The 20,749-nt window shown below is 37.7% G+C and overlaps 1 protein-coding gene and 1 pseudogene across 2 annotated transcripts; one reads left to right on the top strand and one right to left on the bottom strand.

Annotated features, from left to right (window-relative positions):
* Positions 1-574: 574 nt before the first annotated feature.
* On the bottom strand, positions 575-2,060 carry 4930480E11Rik (RIKEN cDNA 4930480E11 gene). Its single transcript, NM_001177966.2, has one exon. It carries the CDS (start codon positions 2,030-2,032, stop codon positions 848-850), a length of 1,185 nt encoding a protein of 394 aa, NP_001171437.1. The 5' UTR covers positions 2,033-2,060; the 3' UTR covers positions 575-847.
* Positions 2,061-2,147: 87 nt separating this feature from the next.
* Positions 2,148-14,056, top strand: Gm8749 (predicted gene 8749; annotated as a pseudogene). Its single transcript, NR_165623.1, has 3 exons — positions 2,148-2,268; positions 3,385-3,519; positions 13,597-14,056. The product of NR_165623.1 is annotated as a predicted gene 8749 (transcript).
* The last annotated feature ends 6,693 nt before the right edge of the window (positions 14,057-20,749 follow it).

Below are 20,749 nucleotides of genomic sequence, written 5' to 3'. Positions count from 1 at the left end.
AGCACACTGACAGACAACTATTTGAAATTCAAATGACAACTAAATTATTGGATTTGACATCACAAGTACAGGCTAAATGCCAAGAAAGGCAAGCAAGCTCATTCATCATAACACTTTCTGCACAAAAAGGAGCAAATGAGTAAAAAGTACCAAAGGGCATTGCACTGAATACCTGCAGACTCTGTGTGCGATAGAGGTTTATTCTTGAGACTAACAAAAACATTATCAACATATGCATGCAAATAGAATAAAAGAAAATGTGTTTTTCTTTGAAGATGCGCTTCACACACAACAGGTAAATTGACCTTGTAGGCCCTAAAGTGTGCCTGACATTGAATTCATTGGAGATAATCACTATCTGGGGAGAATAAAGGCTGTGATATGCAAGAAGGAAAATAGCTACCCATCATTTTACCTATACAATTCTAGATTGGATGATAAAAAATGATTTCTACAATTATTTCATTACTATTTACATTTATAGGAATTAGGAACATCTCCTTTTGTTCATTACAATTGCAGTATTTTGAGATTCACCCATTTTGAAAAATGATGCAACTGAGTCTTTGTATTAGTTTTTCTGTTTTTAATGAATGGTTTATGTAGTTTTACAAATGATTTTTGTAGCAGTGTCAATGAAAGACTATGTGAGGTAATTAGATTCTAATGTTGAACTCACACTGTATAGCATATCAAAAATATTCTTGAGGGCAGAGTATAACTTCATTGAGAAATGTTTCTGAATGTTAAGAGTTGTTTGTGGTTGTGGTGCCAAAGGGTGTCCACTCAATACAAATGAAAAATGAGGGGAGGACACAGTCAAGTAGTGGTGATAAGAAAATCTTTTTTAGTAAAGTTCATTTCCACTGTTTTCATCATCTTCATCATCCATTTTTTTCTGAATCATTTCATGATATTTTAATACACTTGGTATAGGAGTATTAACTGAGTTGTAATTCCATCCCTTTTTCATAAAAAGCTTCTGGAGTATTCCTGGCATATCATAGCCCTTGTGTACAATGAAATCCTTAAAGGCAATTGCTCCATAGAGATTTTCAAGTACATCTGGTTTGCAAACATTTTTACCTTCAATTTCAGGCAAGCTCTTGGGGTCATTTAAAGGCTCTTTTACAGCCTGTGTTTTCAATTGCTTCACTTTCTGGTATGATGGTCCATGTTTAAACTTCTCCTTGGTGGACAGAGAAAGATCATGTGGCTTTTGGACTTTCATATCAAATTTTGATATCTGTTTGCAGACTTTGATTCCATTTTCTTTGGTTAATCCTCTGAAGTACTTGAGCTTTGAAGGAGGAAGACTGATTATCTTGTCTGAGAATTCGTCATAAGTTGGTTGGTTAGCATAGTCCATTTCAAATTGTTGCAACACATCCAAGTTTCCCATTGCTTCATTCAATTCATGTGTATTATCACCTCCCCTTTGTGTGCATCTATAATAAAGAGGGTCAAGCAAATTCTTATTTCTGGATGTGTGTGTCGGAAGGAATTTTTTTTGACCCAACCTGGAATTTTCAGGGGGATGCAGGTTGTGAAGTTTCTTCCCATGCTTGCTATTCTTATTTACTTTCATTTTATTTTTGAAGCTAGGCCACTTTTTCAGATTCTGATCACATTTTGGCTGCTCCTTCAAATTTATGCTATATTCTTCAGCATCATCTTCCATCTGAGACAAGTGATCCAACTTGTATTGTGGTCTTCTAATTCCTTGCTGACCCATTGAAATTGAGGAAAACAATCCCAAATCCTTGGGTAGCTTTCTCTGATTCATTTTCGTGGCAGTACTGGATAATTTATGAGAAATTCTGGGGAAAACAGTCCCCTGGATGGTTTGTGAAGAAATCTCTTCATGTGGCTCATAATCTGTAGTAAAGTCATCCAGTTCTTCCTGAGAAAAGTGCTGGTGATGGTCCTCCATGAAAGGAGTGGATGTCTGTTGTTCTGTCTTGTGTTTCAAGACAGGCTTGCACCTGGGTAATCGAGGAAGCTGGTTCTCTGGCAGCCTCTGATCCCCCATGATATCTATGGCTCTGAGGCCTATGTTCCAGAATAAGTTATTGTTTCCATGAAGATGCTTTGTTGCTAGGAAACTAGAAATTCTTCATTGATGAACAAGAAGGAGTTCTATGGCCACAGTTCTTTCTATTCTATTCTACCACACTTGTATATGATACTCATTAATGATAGACCCACCTTTTAAACCCACCAGAAGATTAGGAGAACTTCAATACTTCCACATATTCCTAACATGAGGTATGGTCAGACCTTTCAACTGGGAATATTCTAATGTTGGTACAGTGGTATCTCATCTTGTTTTTCATTTGCTTTTTTATGTGGTCAATGATATTGAACATGTCCATATGCTGACTTGTCATTTATATATTCCCACTGGTTTACCATGTGTTCAACTTGTTTACCTGTTTAGTTTGTATTGATTATAAGACATATTTCATTGAATTTTGACAATTGTTTGTGTTATGGATTAAATTCCTTTATCAAATATACCACTTATGAAAATTTTTGTTCCCCATCATTTGTCTTCTCATTAATCTGTTTCAAAGAACAGAGTATCAAATTTGATACCCTTCAGCTAGTTTGGTCCTTAATAAAGCATTGTTTTTAAATGACATTTAGATTTTTTTATTTGCAAAGTTTATGATTTTTTGATGTGTAAAATTTATTTCTAGGTTTGGTCAGTTACCCAGTGAAATTTAATGTCTTTGGATAATGAATATATTGAATTTTTCTTAAATATTTTACCCATGGTTGGATAATATTAGAAAAGCTTTTGTGGAAAAATGTAAGCTGTTATTCACACAATCTACTTTTGACTTTTACCAAATGCTAGTTATCAGAATGTTCTTTTGGATACCATATTTTTTGCTTATTTGTTTGTTGCTCACTTATCTGTTTCTCTCTCTAGCAAGCAATTTTGCTGTATAAATTAACAAATAGTCTTGAAATGGGACTGTTAATTCATCAAGCTGTGCTTATTTTTCCAAAGTTTTTGTTGCTGTTATGTATGGTGGAAACTTTGAAGTTCTGTGAAAACTGTTAGCACTGCTTACTTAATGTCTGCAAATGATCCTATTTTGCTTTTGATTATGGTTCTGTGGATTAGATAGACTGATGAGGGTAATTAATATCTTAATTGTTTGGATCTTCTGACCTATGAAATAGGTACATCTATTTCCATTAGTGTATGTGCTTTTTACTTTTGTCAGCATTATTTTATCATTTTTGTCATATATCTGTCACTTATTTTTCCTCTATCTTTTCCTTAAATATTTCATATCTGTGGTACAAGTTGTATTGAGAATGTGTTTTGATGGAGGGAAAAGGTATCCCATTGAAGTTCATGTTTTCTAGTGATGAAATTTTTCCTGTGTGTGAGGAGATCATGGCATCATCTGACTCTGTAGCCGAAACAGGAATGAAACTCTATATGTAGTTTAAGCTGGCCTTAGTCAATGCAAGCTTCTACTTCAGACTCCTGAATCATGGGTAAGTTTCATAATGTGTGGGGTGTGTTCTTCTGAATGTCCTGTTTGAGGTTTGGTTTAGAACTATGTTTTTAATCTGTGTTAAACTCTAGATTATTATTATTATTATTATTAATTATTATTATTTTGTTAGTAGTGCTTTGAGCAGGTGACTCTACTGCTTTCAGACGTGTAGTGGTTTTGGTGGGTAGTTGAAAATGCTCTTGATTTTGTTTCTTTATATCTGAGTTATCTTTCTCTGGATGGCCAGGCATGGTGTGGATAGCATGATATATGCCATTTCCACATATTTTTTCTGGATCAAGTTACTTATCTCATTACCCTTAACGTAGTGACAACACTGGTATCAGCCTTTATTCCTCTTTCTTGAACTTTTGCAGAAAGTCAGCAAATAACTTCAGACATTCACAGGGTTCTTTATATTTATTTTCTGTTTTATTAAGGATTAATATCTGATAATCAGTGGTTGCAAACTCTTGCCTTATACATTTACCCACTTTTTAGTTACATTCAAGAAGAAATCTATTCTGACTTAGTTGATTATGCTGAGAAAATGAATTATAACTTACTTTTATTAGTCTAGTACCACTAATCCAATGAAGTTGCTTTGAGGTGACTAAGCTCACACCATCCTGCTCTGATTCCATTTTGCATTTACTTTAGACAGGTCTTAGCCTTCTATCAACCAACCTACAATAGTCTGGTCTGTCTTGAAAACATATTTCAGATTTTGATGGTCTTGAACATGGTCTAGGTGTTTAGCCAAAATAATCAGAGTAAATTAAAATAAGTAAAAATGGTATATTAAAAATGATGTGTTTGTTATATCTAAAATATTAACTATCCACTATTAGGAAAGAGAATTTCTATGTAACTGACTCTCATCTAACTTTGAAGTAAATCATTGTCTTTCTAGTTTTTGCCTTTAAAACTCTGTGTCACTGGTTGGGCAGTATGATGGTTTGTATATACTTGGCCCAGGGAGTGGTACTATTAGGATTTGGCCTTGTTGGAGTAGGTGTTCCAGTGTGGGCACTGGCTTAAGACCCTCACTCTAGCTGCCTGGAAGTGAGTCTTCCACTAACAGCCTTCAGATGAAGATGTAGAACTCCCAGTTCTGCTTGTACCATGCCTGCCCAGATGGTGTCTTGATGGTAATAGACTGACCCTCTGAACCTGTGAACCAGCCCCTAATATATGATGTCCTTTATAAGACTTGTCTTGGACATGGTGTATGCTCACAGCAGTAAAATCCTAGCTAAGACAGGCATTGATGGCACCATCTTTAATCCCTGACTTGGGTAGGCAAATTTCTGAATTTGGGGCCATCTACATCATGACTTACAGGATATCCATGGTTACACAGAGAAACCCTGCCTCAAAAATCAAAACAAACAACCAAATGAACACCCAACAACAACAATAAAGGTACAAAACAAAACAAACAAACGAAACCAAACCAACCAACCCTCCGTGTCGATTGTTGAATTTGGGCACCAAGAGACTGTTTTCAGAAGCACAAGCCCAGTCTTCATCAGGGCACCAACAAAACGGACTTAAACCTTTTAACTGGTAACATCAGCATGGTTATCAGTGACTCTCTTATGTGAACTATTTCATTGATAGCCCCAGAGAGATTCCCCTATACTCCATGGGACTCATACTTGTTCCTAGAATTCCAGGTCAGAGAGAGATTATAAGGGAGGTTGCCTCCTGGAACAACTGTTTTCCCAAACACAAAAACACACAAAGTCCATCTGACACTTCTAGGAGGTAAATCTTTGTACTGAATTTAGTTCTAGTTCTGGTTTCTGGTTCTTATTGAGAAAGACAAGCACCAAAGGCTTAGAACATATCTAGTGAGTCTTTTTCTTCTAGATAAAAGAGATATTGAATACCCTCTTCCTTGTATGTGAAGAAATTTCAATGAGAAACTTTTCCCCAGTCCTCCCCCATCCTAAGTTGAGGCACTGATAGTGGGGAACCCTGTATGCTTGTTAGCCCTGTCATGTAAGATCTGGTTCTGGATTTGCTTGAATGAATGGCCAGTCAAATGTGTGAGTGACAAAATGCATGCCAGAAAAGTTTGGACCAGGAAGTTGTTTATTTGATTTATTTATTATTTTGTTGCTGGCGTTTCTCTTTTGTCTTGTTTGCTAAAAAAGGAACTGACTATGATAGTCTGAGATTGATATGGTTAAGCAAGGTTTTCTTCTGGTTTCTCTGGATTCTCTCATTGTGTGGCACCCTTTATACACCATTGTTCATTGATAATTTCTCTTTTTATGCAGCAAACAACTCCTTTCCTATCTGAGAAAATTCCAGCTATACAAATTTGTCCCCAGACACACACACACACACACACACACACACACACACACACACTTGGCTCAGCATTCTCACTAGCTCTAACACACCAAGGGTACTGTGATAATTCTTAGATAGTGTTATCTTCTCTTAATTGCCAGAGCCTCTGAGTTGGTCATATTAATCATTAATTTACTTGAGTCAACACATACCAGAATCTGCTCATAGCTGTGGAAGCTTTTATTCCTTGCTGTTGGTTTCACATACTCTGATATTTCCCACTAGAGACCACATTGTGTTTATACTCCAGTTTATATTTAGGACAGGTCAGTATGCAGAAAAATATCAGGTATTCTTGTGTGAAGGTCCACGGATCAAAGAAAGCCCAATGTAAGGACACAGTCTAAATGAGCCTCTGCTGACAACTGTCTGTTGGGGCTGGCCAGTGGCTCACATATCCGGGTTCGAGCCTGGAGGGATCTTGGAACTGAAAGAAAAGAGGGAGCCTAGGCGGGTTGAGAAATAATGGAACCAAGACAACTAGTCTGCTCAATGTTCAAAATTTTAATGGCGGACACGTTTTATAAAAGAGGGGGGAAAAGTCCATTCCCACCAATTCATCCTTGGAGCCTGGAACCAGCTGCAGGTGATGACGTTCAGGATAGGGCATAGTCTCCAGAATAGCTCCGGGGCCTCTCATCAGGTGGCAGTACCTTGAAGAGGAACAGCAACTGTGGCTCAACAATAGAGTGATCTAGGGAGGAAGGCTCCACCCAAGATAATCTCCTTAGTGACAGCAAGGTCAAGTTCTGGCTCAGCCTGCTTCAGGCTTATGGGAGGCTACACTGTCTATAGACAAAAGAAGGTATATTGGAACAATTTTCACATGTTCTTCTTCAGAGCATACTAAAGATTTTTGCCAAGATGAATATGGGTACCTGTATCCTCTTTCTCACTAATAATCATGAAAGAAGGTGAACCTATGGATTATTTGTTCCATACAGATGAGATATGACTCAATAATACCTGTAGTGGTTGGTTAGTTAAACCGCTTTGGTTCCCAGTATGTCACTTGTGTGCATTCTGTATCAGTCCAAGAGCTGTGGATTCAAGATTGAAAGACATACCCCCCACACACACACACATACCAGCTAATTTTGATATGCTTTGACTAGCTCAATGGTTAGGCACTTCTAACCTCCCCCCTCCACACACACACAATGGCTAGCACATATTCCCCTCTGATATTCCTGGCCTAATACCTTCTAAATCTATATTTTATCTTTGCTACCCAGTTATGTTCGAGGAAGCTCTCTCCCACCTTAAGGCTGCTTTCCCTTTCCACCTACATTGCTGGATGATTTTTCTCTTGCAGCTCTTAAATCTGATCTTTCTCCCTCTAAGTCATAGTGACTCTACTCTTACCCCCACCCCCATCCCTTGCCCACACAATCCAAAAGTCCTGCCTCCATCTCCCTGCCTAGCCATTCTGGGGGCAGGGACACTCAGGTCGGGAAGTACAGTTATTGGAAGCCAAACTAAGACAAAGCATTTGAACAATTTCCAACAAATACCCCATGACCTTAATAAGTTTTTAGTCTTATAAGATACAACATTCAAGAAAAAATTCTAAAGAATATGTATGGGTCCAATCTAGGGCCTCTATGTATATGTTGTGTTTGTATAGCTTGGTGTTCTTGTGGGATTCCTAACAGTGGTAGCAGGAATTGTTTCTGACTCTGTTGCCTGCTTTTGGGACCCTTTTCTACCTACTAGGTTGACTCATTCAGCTTTAATATGAGGGTATGTATCTAGTCTTTTTTTTTAATTAGGTATTTAGCTCATTTACATTTCCAATGCTATACCAAAAGTCCCCCATACCCACCCACTCCCACTCCCCTTGGGTGCTTAAATGCCAGGGACAAAAATGGGGAGTGGGTGGGTAGGAGATTGGGGGTGTGTGTATGGGGGACTTTTGGGATAGCATTGGAAATGTAAACGAGGAAAATACCTAATTAAAAAAAAAGTTTGCTAACATATTTTGTAGTATAGGGCCAACTCGGTCAACTCTGTGGTGGAAGCAACAACACCGGGTGTCATGGAGATTAAACCTGTAATTCCCAATATGATAATATCAATAAAGAATTTAGACCAAGACAGAGAATTTACACATTCTGCATAGCATAAATGCCAGGATCTTCAAATCATGCCTGCAACATGTTTGCAGGCAAGGGAACATAAGGAGGTTGTCTAACAATCAAAAAATTACCAGTAGCAAGTGATAAATATAATTGGTTATAACACAATTAACACAATATACATCACAAAAAGAAATAATAATAATGAGTACCAAGTGAACCTTCATTCAGAATAGCAAAACAAGCAATATATTTACACAATCCTGAAGCACAGAGCTAAAAGAGAAACTTTGAAGGGGGCATTAAATGGTAGTATAATTGGTTGAAGCAAAGGGTTTGTATAAATGTGTCAGGGGAACAGGATGGTCCAATGGTTTACCCTGAAAAATGGGAATCACCCATTCAGCAATAAAACAATAAATAATTGGTGATGGTTTTTTAAGTATATCACTATTCCAGGAAAAGCTGACCTTAATGGTATTTAAATAACTTCTATAATCATAATCCGGTCTAGGAACAAACTAATAATATATGTTATCTGGAGCCTATTTAACCATACAAGTTATTCCTTTAGTATGAAACACAAAGGAAAACTATTATGGGTAGCCACTTATGGGATCAACAATATCCCAAGTGTGACTCAGATTATCCTTTCTGGACTTATGGAAATTAGACAGTGTAACAATGACAGATCCTGAGACACAAATCCCATGAAGATACTGAGGCTGTGGAGATAGCATTGGAAACTTTCTCTGAAGATCTATTCTCATCTACTTCACAAGGATGCAACTTGGTTCTCATGTGAATACAAATTAGTGTTGGGATTCAGCAGCTAAGGAGATATTCTAAAGCTTGTGTGGAAAGACCCAATGGTGCATGGAATGACCCTCTTATGGTCCTCAGCTTCTCAGATATTGGAAAAAGCTGCAAAATGGGAGTCTCTATTAAACTCCCTGTAATCTACTCTCATTCTCTAGAAGCAACCTGACTCGTTTATTTGTTACACAGGGCTATTAAAAGGGCTCTGAGCCACGCATATGAAACTTTTTCTAGATACTGCATTGCTTTTGGAATTTCATCCTGAACCCTTACATAATCTATACCATTTGATGTTCACAGACTCATACCTTGCCCTACTCCTTATAATTGCTTTTATATTTTGCAAACTTCATTGGAATTCCTCATAAATATCACAAAGGAGGCATCCTAGAAAGGAATTTAAGCACCCAATGTTCTTTTGTAGGGTCCAGATACACTAATTATACTCCTGAGGAAGATATTTACAAATCTTCCTAAAAGGAGTTTTGTCAGAAACACCTATTCTTCCTAGTTACTCCTTTTCCCTACTCCAGTAATGAATTTCTGGTCTTGCGTTAAGGCCCTGGACAGCAGCACTAACATAGCATCAAATCATTGATCATTTTCCCATTAAAATCAGCAAGTCAGGCCACAACTGTTTAGGAGACTGGCATAGACTCATTTCCCCACTCTCTTCCTTCTCTCTTACTCTTCTTTGCAATAGCACCACACAAACATGGTTTGCAACTCCTTGGAATATGCTCCAGGTTTTAGAAGCCTGTTTGTTATCTCAGAGACAATTAACTCATGTTTCTTGAAGACTTGCAGAGTTCTCATTGCAGTTTTGACATCAGAAAAGATTTAATAAATAATCCTATTATAAAAAGAGGTTTGAGTGTCTTTGACTGGGTCACCATTTTGAACTTGTGGTGACCCCTGCCTGCATGCTGTTTGTTTCTGCAGAATAAATGCTCTTTTATCTTGCATATTATTTGAGTCTGGGGTCTTCCTTCAGCAATTCTCAAACCCTATCACTAGGGACAATTAGGGACATATGCATTTCTGTTCTGAAGTAAGCAAATTCTGAGTTACATTTGTTATCTGATATGCTTTGTTGGAAAATTTGTTTAGATATTGCTGATGTAATAGTAGTACACCGTAATTGGCCAGTATGCCCTGAGGGTTATTTTAATGACACAATCATGTTTTCCCAAGGTACTACTATGCACTACTTTAGTTGTAGATGTGTATGGTGTGTTCTCTCATTCCAGTCTTGTTTAATTAGTGTCCTGGTGTAGCCATGCTATAATGATAACTCATTTTGTCTGCTTTCCTCTAAATAAACCTCCACTTATGTTACAATGTTTTCCTATTGAAGCATTCATTGTTATAACAAGATTCTTGGTGTTGAAGAGGGCTACCATTTTGTGTTCTTCACAATCCCATTCTTATTAGGCACATATTTGCTGGTATATTGAAGCAAGCACCCCCACATTCTACGAATAATCTCATATGCTTTGTTGCTATAGAGTTTGGATATCATCGCAGTAGTACATTCATTTTTACAAATACATCTTTTAAGGTAGTTTAATCACACCTGCTTGCATTTGGAAGGATGTCATAGTGTACTGCTTCTGTTATAGACAAGTATGCCTTCTATTTAATTTTTGTTCTATCACTGTTCTGAAGCAACATGCTACAATAATAATGTCATGTATCTGTCTTTCTGAAAATAGATCTCCACTGCTGTTACTGTAAGTCTCTGAGACATACTTCATTACAACCAACTGCTTGCTACATATTAGAAAAATACTGTACTTTCCACTGTGTTCTTAAAAACCCCATTCTACTTAGGAATGTATGTGCTGCTGTACTGAAGCAACACATACTGTAGATGTCTTTGAGTAATCTCATGTATTGTTGCAAATGGAGTTTAGATATGCCTTCAGAAGTAATACAGTAGTGTTTCAAATATCTCATTGTTATGTATATTTGTCAAAAGTGCATGTGTTCTGCTAGGTTGACACTGTGAACAGCTTCTGTTAGAGATGTGTAATCTGTGGTATTTATTGAAGCATGCTGAGTTGCCAATTCCTTTTATTTGATTCTTACCTAGTATGCCTTCCTACTATTTTTTCTTCCATCTAATTGCTCTTACATAAAATATGGCTTCCCTTTTCTATATAGTGGAATCTTGTCAAGGATCTTCCATATTCTTCACTAACCATAGAGTTGCAGTTATGTCTTCCTTGGGCGTGAGGGTACACAAGTACTTACTGTGATATTTACGTGTTTAGAGTTTATGTTTGACAGGAAGATGTAAATATCTCTTTTTTAAATAGACCACACCAATGCATGGTACACTGAATTCTATGCTATTTCTTTGAAATAAATCAAAGTCAGCTCCACAAATGAATTTTTCACAAAACAAAACAACACTACAAGTATTTATGGGCTATGCATAAAATTCACTAAAAATTTTAGGGATCTCTATTAAATATAACATAATTTCTGCCATATTATTACTATAGTATGATCATATATATTATATAAATTTATGTTTATATGTAATATACTTATTCAGTATAACAATGATATATCTATCATATGTTATGCAATAGGAATCAAATCAGATTAAAATGAGACAATTTTGTGTTATGCTTTATAAAGCACCCTCATAGAGTTCTGAAAGAAAAAGAAAAAAGTTTGATTGGCACACCTAACATAATAAGTCAATTAGCATAACTAAATTTTATGGCCCTCAATTACATTCTTTTTAGAGACATAGGACAAGTACACATAAGAATGCAGGAGGGTAGAAAGACTTCTCATTAATTAATAACAGTTCGTGATTTTGAATTAGGTATGAGGTAAGTCCCCAGAATATATACCAGACAACTTATAACTTACAAATGTAACTCCAGTTCTAGGGGATGCAGTATACTCTCATGGACTCACAAGAGAAGTGCCCTTAATATGGTTCAAATACATAGACTTGGACAAACACATCCATCAATTTAAAATTAATATTTTTAAAAAGCTAATTAGAATAGCAATAGAAGATTTTTATATAAATAAATGTAAGCTATATTTTATTTTTTATTAGGTATTTTCTTCATTTACATTTCAAATGCTATCCCCAAAGTCCCCTATACCCTCTCCCCTACCCTCCTCCACAACCCAACCACTCCCACTTCCTGGTCTTGGCATTACCCTGAACTGGGGAATATGATCTTCGCAAGACCAAGGGCCTCTCCTCCCATTAATGGCCAACTAGGCCATCCTCTGTTACATATGCAACTAGAGACACAGCTCTGGGGGGAGGGTACTGGTTAGTTCATGTTTTTGTTCCTTCTATAGGGTTGCAGACACCTTTAGGTCCTTGGGTACTTTCTCTTGCTCCTTCATTAGCGGTCCTGTGTTCCATCAAAAAGATGACTGTGAGCATCCACTTCTGTATTTGCCAGGCACTGGCATAGCTTCACAAGAGACAGCTATATCAGGGTTCTGTGAGCAAAATCTTTCTGGCATATGCAATAGTGTCTAGATTTAGTGGTTTTATATGGGAAGAATCCCCACATGGGACAGTCTCTGGATGGTCCTTCCTTCTGTCTCTGCTCTAAACTTCATATCTGAAACTCTTTCCATAGGTATTTTGTTCCCCATTCTAAGAAGGAACGAAGTATCCACACTTTGGTCTGTCTTTTTCTTGATTTTCATGTGTTTTGCAAGTTATATCTTAGGTATTCTAAGATTCTGGGATAATATCTGCTTATCAGTGAGTGTAAATCATGTATGGTATTTTGGGATTGGGTTACCTCACTCAGGATGATATCCTCCAGATGCATCCATTTGCCTAAGCATTTCATGAATTCATTATTTTTAATAGCTGAGTAGTACTCCATTGTGTAAATGTACCACATTTTCTGTATCCATTCTTCTGTTGAGGGATATCTGGTTTTTTTTTTCCAGCTTCTGGCTATTATAAATAAGGCTGCTATGAACATAGTGGAGCATGTGTCCTTATTGCATGTTGGAACATCTTTTGGGTATATGCCCAAGAGAGGTATGGCTGGATCTTCCAGTAGTACTGTGTCCAGTTTTCTGAGAAACTGCCTGACTGATTTCCAGAGTGATTGTATCAACTTGCAACCCCACCAGCAATGGAGGAGTGTTCCTCTTTCTTTTTTTATTGTTTTCTCAAATACACCTCTTATTCACTGATTCCAAAATCAGTGCATATGATTAAACCTGTAAAAAATTAAGATTCCCAACAGAAACCATGTAAATAAAAGCCAGAAAATTGCTAATGAATAAAAATGATAAAATCAGAAGAAAAGGAAAAAAATAAGAGTATTATATGTTCCTTCCAGAATTAAAAATTATTGTAAAATAGAACAGGGTCAGTGTTCACTTCCATCAGTAGACCAGGCAACTGTATGATGACTTCTGTATCCATATAAGACATCAAAATAGAGGATCTTAAAGTATTTTTTTTTCAGGAGTAACGTAATAGTTGTTGTTGTTGTTGTTTTTTCATAGATGAGGAGGGTCCCTGAAAAGCAGAAGCTTTGATGCCTCTCCGTGGACAGTACAATTATTCATGATTACCCATCACCATCTAACATTCATTTTACTCTCATTGCCATTAAGTAGCTTTTTGCTGTTTATAATAAAACGATTATCAGAAGTTGGCAAAAGCTAGCATCAGGAATGTAGTTTTGCTTCATTATAAATATGTGAACGATTAGAATACTCTCCTTAATGGAGGATACTATTGCACTGAATTCATTAATATCACAAGTAAAGTGGATTTGATGTTCCTGTTCCTGCAGAATAAGCATGGTGGCCATGTTCATCAGACCCACATTGTGAGACCAGACCGCAACAGTTGGCAGGGGGGGGCTCAGGGCCATGGAATGTGCCTTCCACATGGAGATGACCATCAACCAGAGCCTGCTCAACCTGCACGAGCTGGCCAAGGGGAAAGGTGATGCTCACCTCTGCAACTTCCTGGAGCAGCACTGTCTGGGCGAGCAGGCCAATGTCCTCAAGAAGATGGGCGGCTACCTGACCAACCTGCGCCAGATGGGGGCACCAGAGTACGGCTTGGCCGAGTACCTCTTTGACAAGCTCAGCCTGTCCTGAAGCTTCAACTGGACTGAACTGGGATGTCCCCACTGCCATGGGGTCTTCCTCTGGTCATTAGACCTGGCGTCAGTTCATGTACATTTGAAGCAAGTTCACTCGTTTTCTGGCTCTGTTTGCAATAAATTTGTTTGTTTCAAAGCAAAACCAAAGTTTAGTGACTCTTCTTGCAAAACTCATTTTCAGAAATCAAGGTCTATCTACTCTCAAGTTTGTGAAATGGAGGGAAGTAGGGCTACTATGTCCCTTCTCTTTCCAGCTTAGATTTCTAGTGGTTGTGCATTGAGTAAAAATGATCCTGGAGCCTTTAAAGCAAGCTTAGTGTTCTCTTATTTTTGATGGGAACATGGGATTCCAAGTGGTTTCCTTTTTATAGGATGGGTAGTTTGGTTTGTACTGTAAAAGAGTAAGCATAAGTGACACTGGAACAGCATGGAAGGATATCAGATTGGGCAGGTGTTCAAATAAAAAAAATTGTGTTATGTCATAAGATGCTTATCCTACCTATGAGTCCCTAAATTTTCTGAAAAGTGCCTGGGAGCACACTGGGATCATGCGGACACACACACACACACACACACACACACACACACACACAGACACAGACACACAGACAGAGGAAGTTAAATTTAAATTTTACCCAAAGAATCACAGTTCAGTGAAATGTTTAAATGCTTATATTTCTTGATTCTAGACAGCCAATGTAGGTTATAGTAGAACATATTACATAGAGTTATTTGAATATGTCATTCTGGACTACAGAGAAAATTTCTGTGTGGATTAGCTGGTTCTTACTATTACCATGACCAGAGAGGAGGGAAAGAAACATACATATTTTCTGTACAATAGCTTATTGTGTATGTTGTTTGGTTTTTCTCCACACAGGGTCCAGCAAATTCCATTTCCTCCCTTCCCCTCCAACCCTACCCACTTTGCCAGCAAAAGATTGCCAAAAGGGCCCAGTCGCACAGTTCTCACATTCCAGACAGGTATCTGTAGTCCCTTCATCCAAAATTCACAAGCCCCCTTCCCAGACCATCTTCTGCCTGTAAATTCTGGTTTCATACCGGAGACTGGTAAACTCAAGCAGAAGAACATTCCCAAATAAACCTGCCTTTTACTTTAGTTTGGCTAAATTGACTTATTCAGGAGAGAAAAACCTAACATCTGTTTTCCTAAATCCAATATTTCTTTAACTGAAGTAACATGGTACCCTACTCCAAACAGTTTATTACCAACACAGATGGGCTGATACCACGAAGGAAGGTCATTCTTGTAATATTGAGTATAAAGGAATCAATACCACTTGACTGTAGAGCTGGCTGTTCAGAATATTCAAGGCCTACAGAAAGTTGATGGAAGAAGTTCAATTCAGATTTACAGAGTTTTTATTAATCTTGTTGAAGGCCTAGAAGCAGGGTATTGCTGATACTGCCTTCTAAAGGCTTTCCAACTACAACATCATTTTCTTTCACTAAAGGCAGAAATGAAGAAATGTAAAGTAACACCAGCCTGAGGCTGAAAGCCTGGAAACCTCTCTAACATAATTAGAGATTCAAAGGCAGAAGATGTTGTAGTTATGAACCCACAGCTAAAACAGGGGCAAGAAAACACACCACCTCAAAAAATATCCAGTAAATATGCATGCCTGTTATGCACTTCTCTGTGTTTTTGCTTCAGAGTATGAGCCTAAGTTATGATGCAGCCCATATTCAGGACAGGGTTTTCCTAACCTGTTTACTAACCCTTCCTAAAATTCCTTCCTAAAATTCCTTCCCAGGGGTAGGCATGAGCAGTTATCTACCATTATTCCTAAGTTTCCAACAACAACCCACACTAGGAATATCAGGAAGGTAGGGATGAGGGCTTCCCCATAATCTTACAGATTGGGACTACATATATGTATGTATGTAGGCCCACATCTAAAAATAAACTTACACACACACACAGACACACACACACACACACACACACACACACACACACACCTATCTCCTACCTCAGAAACTTTAAGAGCTATTACTTGATAGATAGCATTTAGGTAGTATGGGATGTGACTGTAAATGATCAATAAGACCTGGTAAGATGATATTTTCTAAGGAATTGCTGGGTAATAGCCTCAGGTCATGAAGAATTTAGTAAGGTTGTACTGGGAAATAGCCCCTAGCCATGAAATATTGTTTAGTCTTATCCTGACTGGTTTTCTGTTGTTTTTGTTGTTGTTGTTGTTTGTGAGGAGCTGCCCTTGCTATCACCATTACAAGATGGCGCTGATATCCGGTGTTCTAACTAGTAAACCAGTAGTCTACGCATGTGCTGGGGTATTTTTCCATGCCTTGTGCCCTGCCTGTACCGTGGCGTCATCTGGGCTAAAGGTGAGCATCTAATCAGGAGCTGACACGTCTCCAACCGCTCTTTGTGGGTTATAAAAGGACTGAGTTTCCTGTATTCGAGGTCTTCCTGAGAAGTAAGCAATAAAACTTTGCCGTAGAAGGATCTGGTTGTCCGAGTGTGTTTTGCTGGCGAAACATTACAAGGACAAGAAGTGGCGCTGATAACCCGGGAACTATATCATCACCAGGCGCTGACCGGAGACCCCCCGTTTCATGGGACACATTCAGAACTACGGGACAATACAGCTCTACAAGGTATGACCTTGAACTTTCTCCAGCTTTAGAAGCCTTTTTGTTCCTTTTCACAGGGCTCGTTCTTTTTCTTTAGATTGCATACAATTTCCACAGGAGGAATTGCTAACTAGTGTTCAGTCGAGATCAGGCAAGGTTAGAACAAAGGCAAGAAGATAGCATGGGAGCCTCCCACTCTGTGGTGACCGCCTTATGGTCGGTCCTGAACTAGCATTGCTTGAAAGTCTCCACCAAGACACTAGAAGGCTTTGTAAAAGAGATAGATCACATAGCACTGTGGTTTGCGTGCTCAGGGTCCTTAACTATCCCCTCTTGGGAGAAACTCAGGAGGGATTTAGTTAGGGAGCAGGAGAACGGCAAACTTAAAGCAGGAACCATGCCGTTGTGGAAGCTCATTAGATCGTGTTTAAAGAACAAGGAATGTCAACAAGTAGTTAAGGCAGGGCAGAAAATTCCGGACGAAATTCAAGAAAGCCTATCAGAGGTAGAGTGGGGAGAGAAAGTAGGAGCAAAGGGGAAACATGGTGCACCAAATAAGCATACAGGCCTCTCCACGGGTCTTGAACCTGAGGAGAAGATAATGTCGGGGAAGGATACCCGGGGAGAGATAAGAAGAAAGGAGGAGAAAAAACAAAAGAAAAAAAGATCAATCAGCAGAGGTCCAGATGAGTTTAAAGAGTTAGCTCTTAGCAGCTCAGAATCAGATGAAGAACTTAGCACCTCTGAGGAAACAGACTTGGAGGAGAAAGCAGCTCGTTATGAGAAAGAAAAGTACCAGCCAGATAAAATGCGAGCTAATCAGTCAAGAAAAAAGCCAAAAGCAGCTGACGAAGCTTGCTGCTCGGCCTCCGGGCAGTTGGCTTCAAGGTCATAGTGCTCCTCTGCCCTATGTGGAGACCCCGCCCTGCGTAGTGTATCAGCCCTGCACAGAGAGGCAGTGCACAGAGAGGCAGTGCGCAGACTCGTTCATTCCAAGAGAGGAACAAAGGAAAATGCAACAGGCATTTCCGGTCTTTGAAGGAGCCGAGGGTGGGCGTGTTTACGCTCCGGCAGAGTATATACAGATTAAAGAGCTTGCCAAGTCGGTCCGTAACTATGGAGTCAGTGCTAATTTCACTGTGGCACAGGTAGAAAGGCTTGTGGCCTTTGCAATGACTCCCGGGGACTGGACAACGGTGATTAAAGCTGTGGCTCCAAATATGGGAATGTATCTTGAATGGAAAGCATTGCGGCAAGATTTCTGCCAGATGCAAGCAAGGGCTAATGCTACCATGGAGTGAAAAAGGAGAAAAGAGAAAAACAAAAGATAATATAAAATATAAAAATACAAAAGATAATATAAATTATAAAGATACAAAGGATAATATAAAATTAAGTCAATTTACCCTCCTCTCGAAGACTTTGACTAAAGAGGCAGCTTTCATTAAAGGCTTGAAGATAGCTCTCAGGATCACTATACCTCCTCTCCATTCTCTGGCAGTATTCCTAGAAGAAGGAGATAAGGAAGTTAGAGTCTGAACATGAGAGAGAGAGGATGAGTTTTAACAATGCAGTTATCCCCTGTTTGGGATCTTTTAGCAAAAAAAAAAAAAAAAAAAAAAAAAAAAAAAAAAAAGAGAGAGAGAGAGAGAGAGAGAGGAAAAAATGAAAATAAGCTATTTCAGAGCGCTCCTGGGGAACAGAAGAAAAATGGGAGATGTCTTGTTTTTTTTTTTTTTTTCCCCTCTGGCTCCTATAGAGATTTTCTTAGCTCTGGTTAAAATATCTGTGTCCCTTTGAGACACCAAGTTCTATTTCCTGTCTGTCTGTTGTCTGTTTTTGGTGCACCAAAACAAATTGTCCATATATCTTTCAATTCATTTTTGTTTTTGTTTTGTGGTTTGAATGGTTATTGTTCTGTGTTTCATGTTGAAAAATATAAATGGTTAAAACTCGTTTTAAAAGTAGCTTCAATTTGCACAAGTACAAGCTGATAAATTAGCTGCACTGTGGCTGGGAGTCAAGTACAGTTGGATAAGCCTTGCTGAGGGCCAATTACAAGCGGAGCTCTTAAAGGGGCAGGCAGCCTTTTGCTTGTAACAGAAAGTTAGCTTAAAATTGGGAACTCAAGGTTAGAGTCTTTTTAAACAACATGAACAAACACAAGAAAACAAGTCTTTAAGGATACTTCAACATAGGGATAATCTTTGAGCCAAGACTCTGGCAGAGTGTTTAGATTGAAAAAAAGTTTGCATTTGGGTTGAGGCAGAGCTCAGAGGGGAGCAGCTTCAGCTCGGCTTGTGTGGCACTTCTTAGAGCCTTATTACAGACCTAGCCAGATGTTGTTCTAAATAAAATTTAAATTCAAAAGTTTATAAAATGTCAATCAGGCTATAAAACTTATAAAGGCATTTCAAAATAACTTGCCTACTTCACATAAAATTATTATACATTTAAAAGTTTAATTTTTTCCATTTGTAAAGAGTTTACCTCTAGTGAACGGGTGACCATTAAAGGTTTTTGCCCCTAGGTATGGCTAATATAGCTTAACAATATGTAAAAAAAAAATTATTATCGGCTTCAAAACAAGAAGCAAAAGGTTTAAATCTTTCAGTATATATTGTTTCCTAAGTGAAAAGTATTTTATTAGCTAATGTCTCTAAAGGGAAGTTTAAAGTTCTGGGGAGTAGTTGTTGCTTCATAAGATTCAGAGGCAATATCTTTTTTAATGACTAGGGTTTCAGTCATACTGGAAAATTGGTACAAATTTACTTCAAAATTTTATTTCCAAAAGCTTACAGGATATGTTAATTGGCTAAGACCTCACCTTAAACTCGCCACAGGAGAACCTAAGCCTTTGTTAGGTGCTATCAAGTGAGATTCCAATTAACTGGTGAGAACCAAAAAGGCTTTAACAGAAAGTAGAAGAAACTTCTGTAATCTATTAGTATCAATTGTAATTGGTGGTAATCAAATATTAGCTACATATTCTAGTTATTGTTATTAAAAATGTCCACAGCTATTTTTGGCAAAAATAAACATTAATGTAAAATCATCCTTCTTCACCTCAAAGTTTTAACATCCTATTATAAGGCTGCTGTGGTGCTTATTAAGAATTAAGAATTCCTTGTTCCAAACAGCAATTGGTTATTGCAGAATATTGATATTTGACCTATTGCATACCATCATTTTAAATAAAATTGATACTCATCCTAAGATAAGTTAAAAATTGCTTATACATGCTTTTGTATCTTCTATAAGTTCATGCATGCTTTCATCCCATTTACTGTATTTAAAAACAACCCTTCTATGGGAGAAAAGTATATGTAAATTAGATCACATGATTATTCTTTTGAGTTTCCTCCTGTTTCAACACAGATAATTAAATTGTGTGCTGAAGATGGTGTTTAAAAATGTTGAACAATTAAACTTTAAGTTGTATATTAATAGTTAATATTATATCTCAGAGCTTGCATTTGCTTATGCAACTTATAAGAAAAAATACTGTTTCTTTAAGAAAATTGTTTTTGGACAGTTAAGAAATTGTCCTAAGTTGCCTGGAAAAGACCCCCAGGATTTGCTTTTGTGTTATAGAGGTTTACATAAAGCTTTAACTAATAAAGATTACAGATAGCTCCTGAAAAGATACAAACTCAGGATTCTTATATTTATTTGGGTTTTAAAAGATAGTTATTTGTAGAGACAATTTAAAGATTTTCTCTAATTTCTGATTAATAAATAAACAAATTATACACAAGTGACTATAATGACTTTTCAAGCATTCTAGTTACAATCTCTCTTCAAGAGAAACAATTGAAAGATAATTAGTCACTGTTCATGTTATATTAAAACTGACTAACAGCTCAATATCTAAAATTTTGATGAAAATACAAGATTGTATTTTGATGCGTGAGCACCCTTTTTATATTCAACATATTAGAGCACATACATCATCACCTGGCTCCTATTCAAGGAAAAAATTCCTAAGCTGAAGTTAGCCACTGACAAGAAAGACTAAACAGATAAGTCCTAGCTGTTTATTTTGTAAATCTAAATAGTATATATGACTGGGCTGAATAGCCACCCTAGAAACAAATGTTCTGTTCTTGTTAGTCAAAAGCATTCATGACAGTGTTGCCATCAGATGAATGTGACTCATCTGACTGGCCTTCCTTATAATCCTCAAGGACAAGGCATTGTAGAACGTGCCCATCGC

The sequence above is a fragment of the Mus musculus genome, chromosome X (genome assembly GCF_000001635.26).
Source record: "Mus musculus strain C57BL/6J chromosome X, GRCm38.p6 C57BL/6J".
Lineage (NCBI taxonomy): Eukaryota > Metazoa > Chordata > Mammalia > Rodentia > Muridae > Mus > Mus musculus.
The sequence above is the reverse complement of the archived record's forward strand: the minus strand, read 5'-3'. Positions and strand labels throughout refer to the sequence as shown.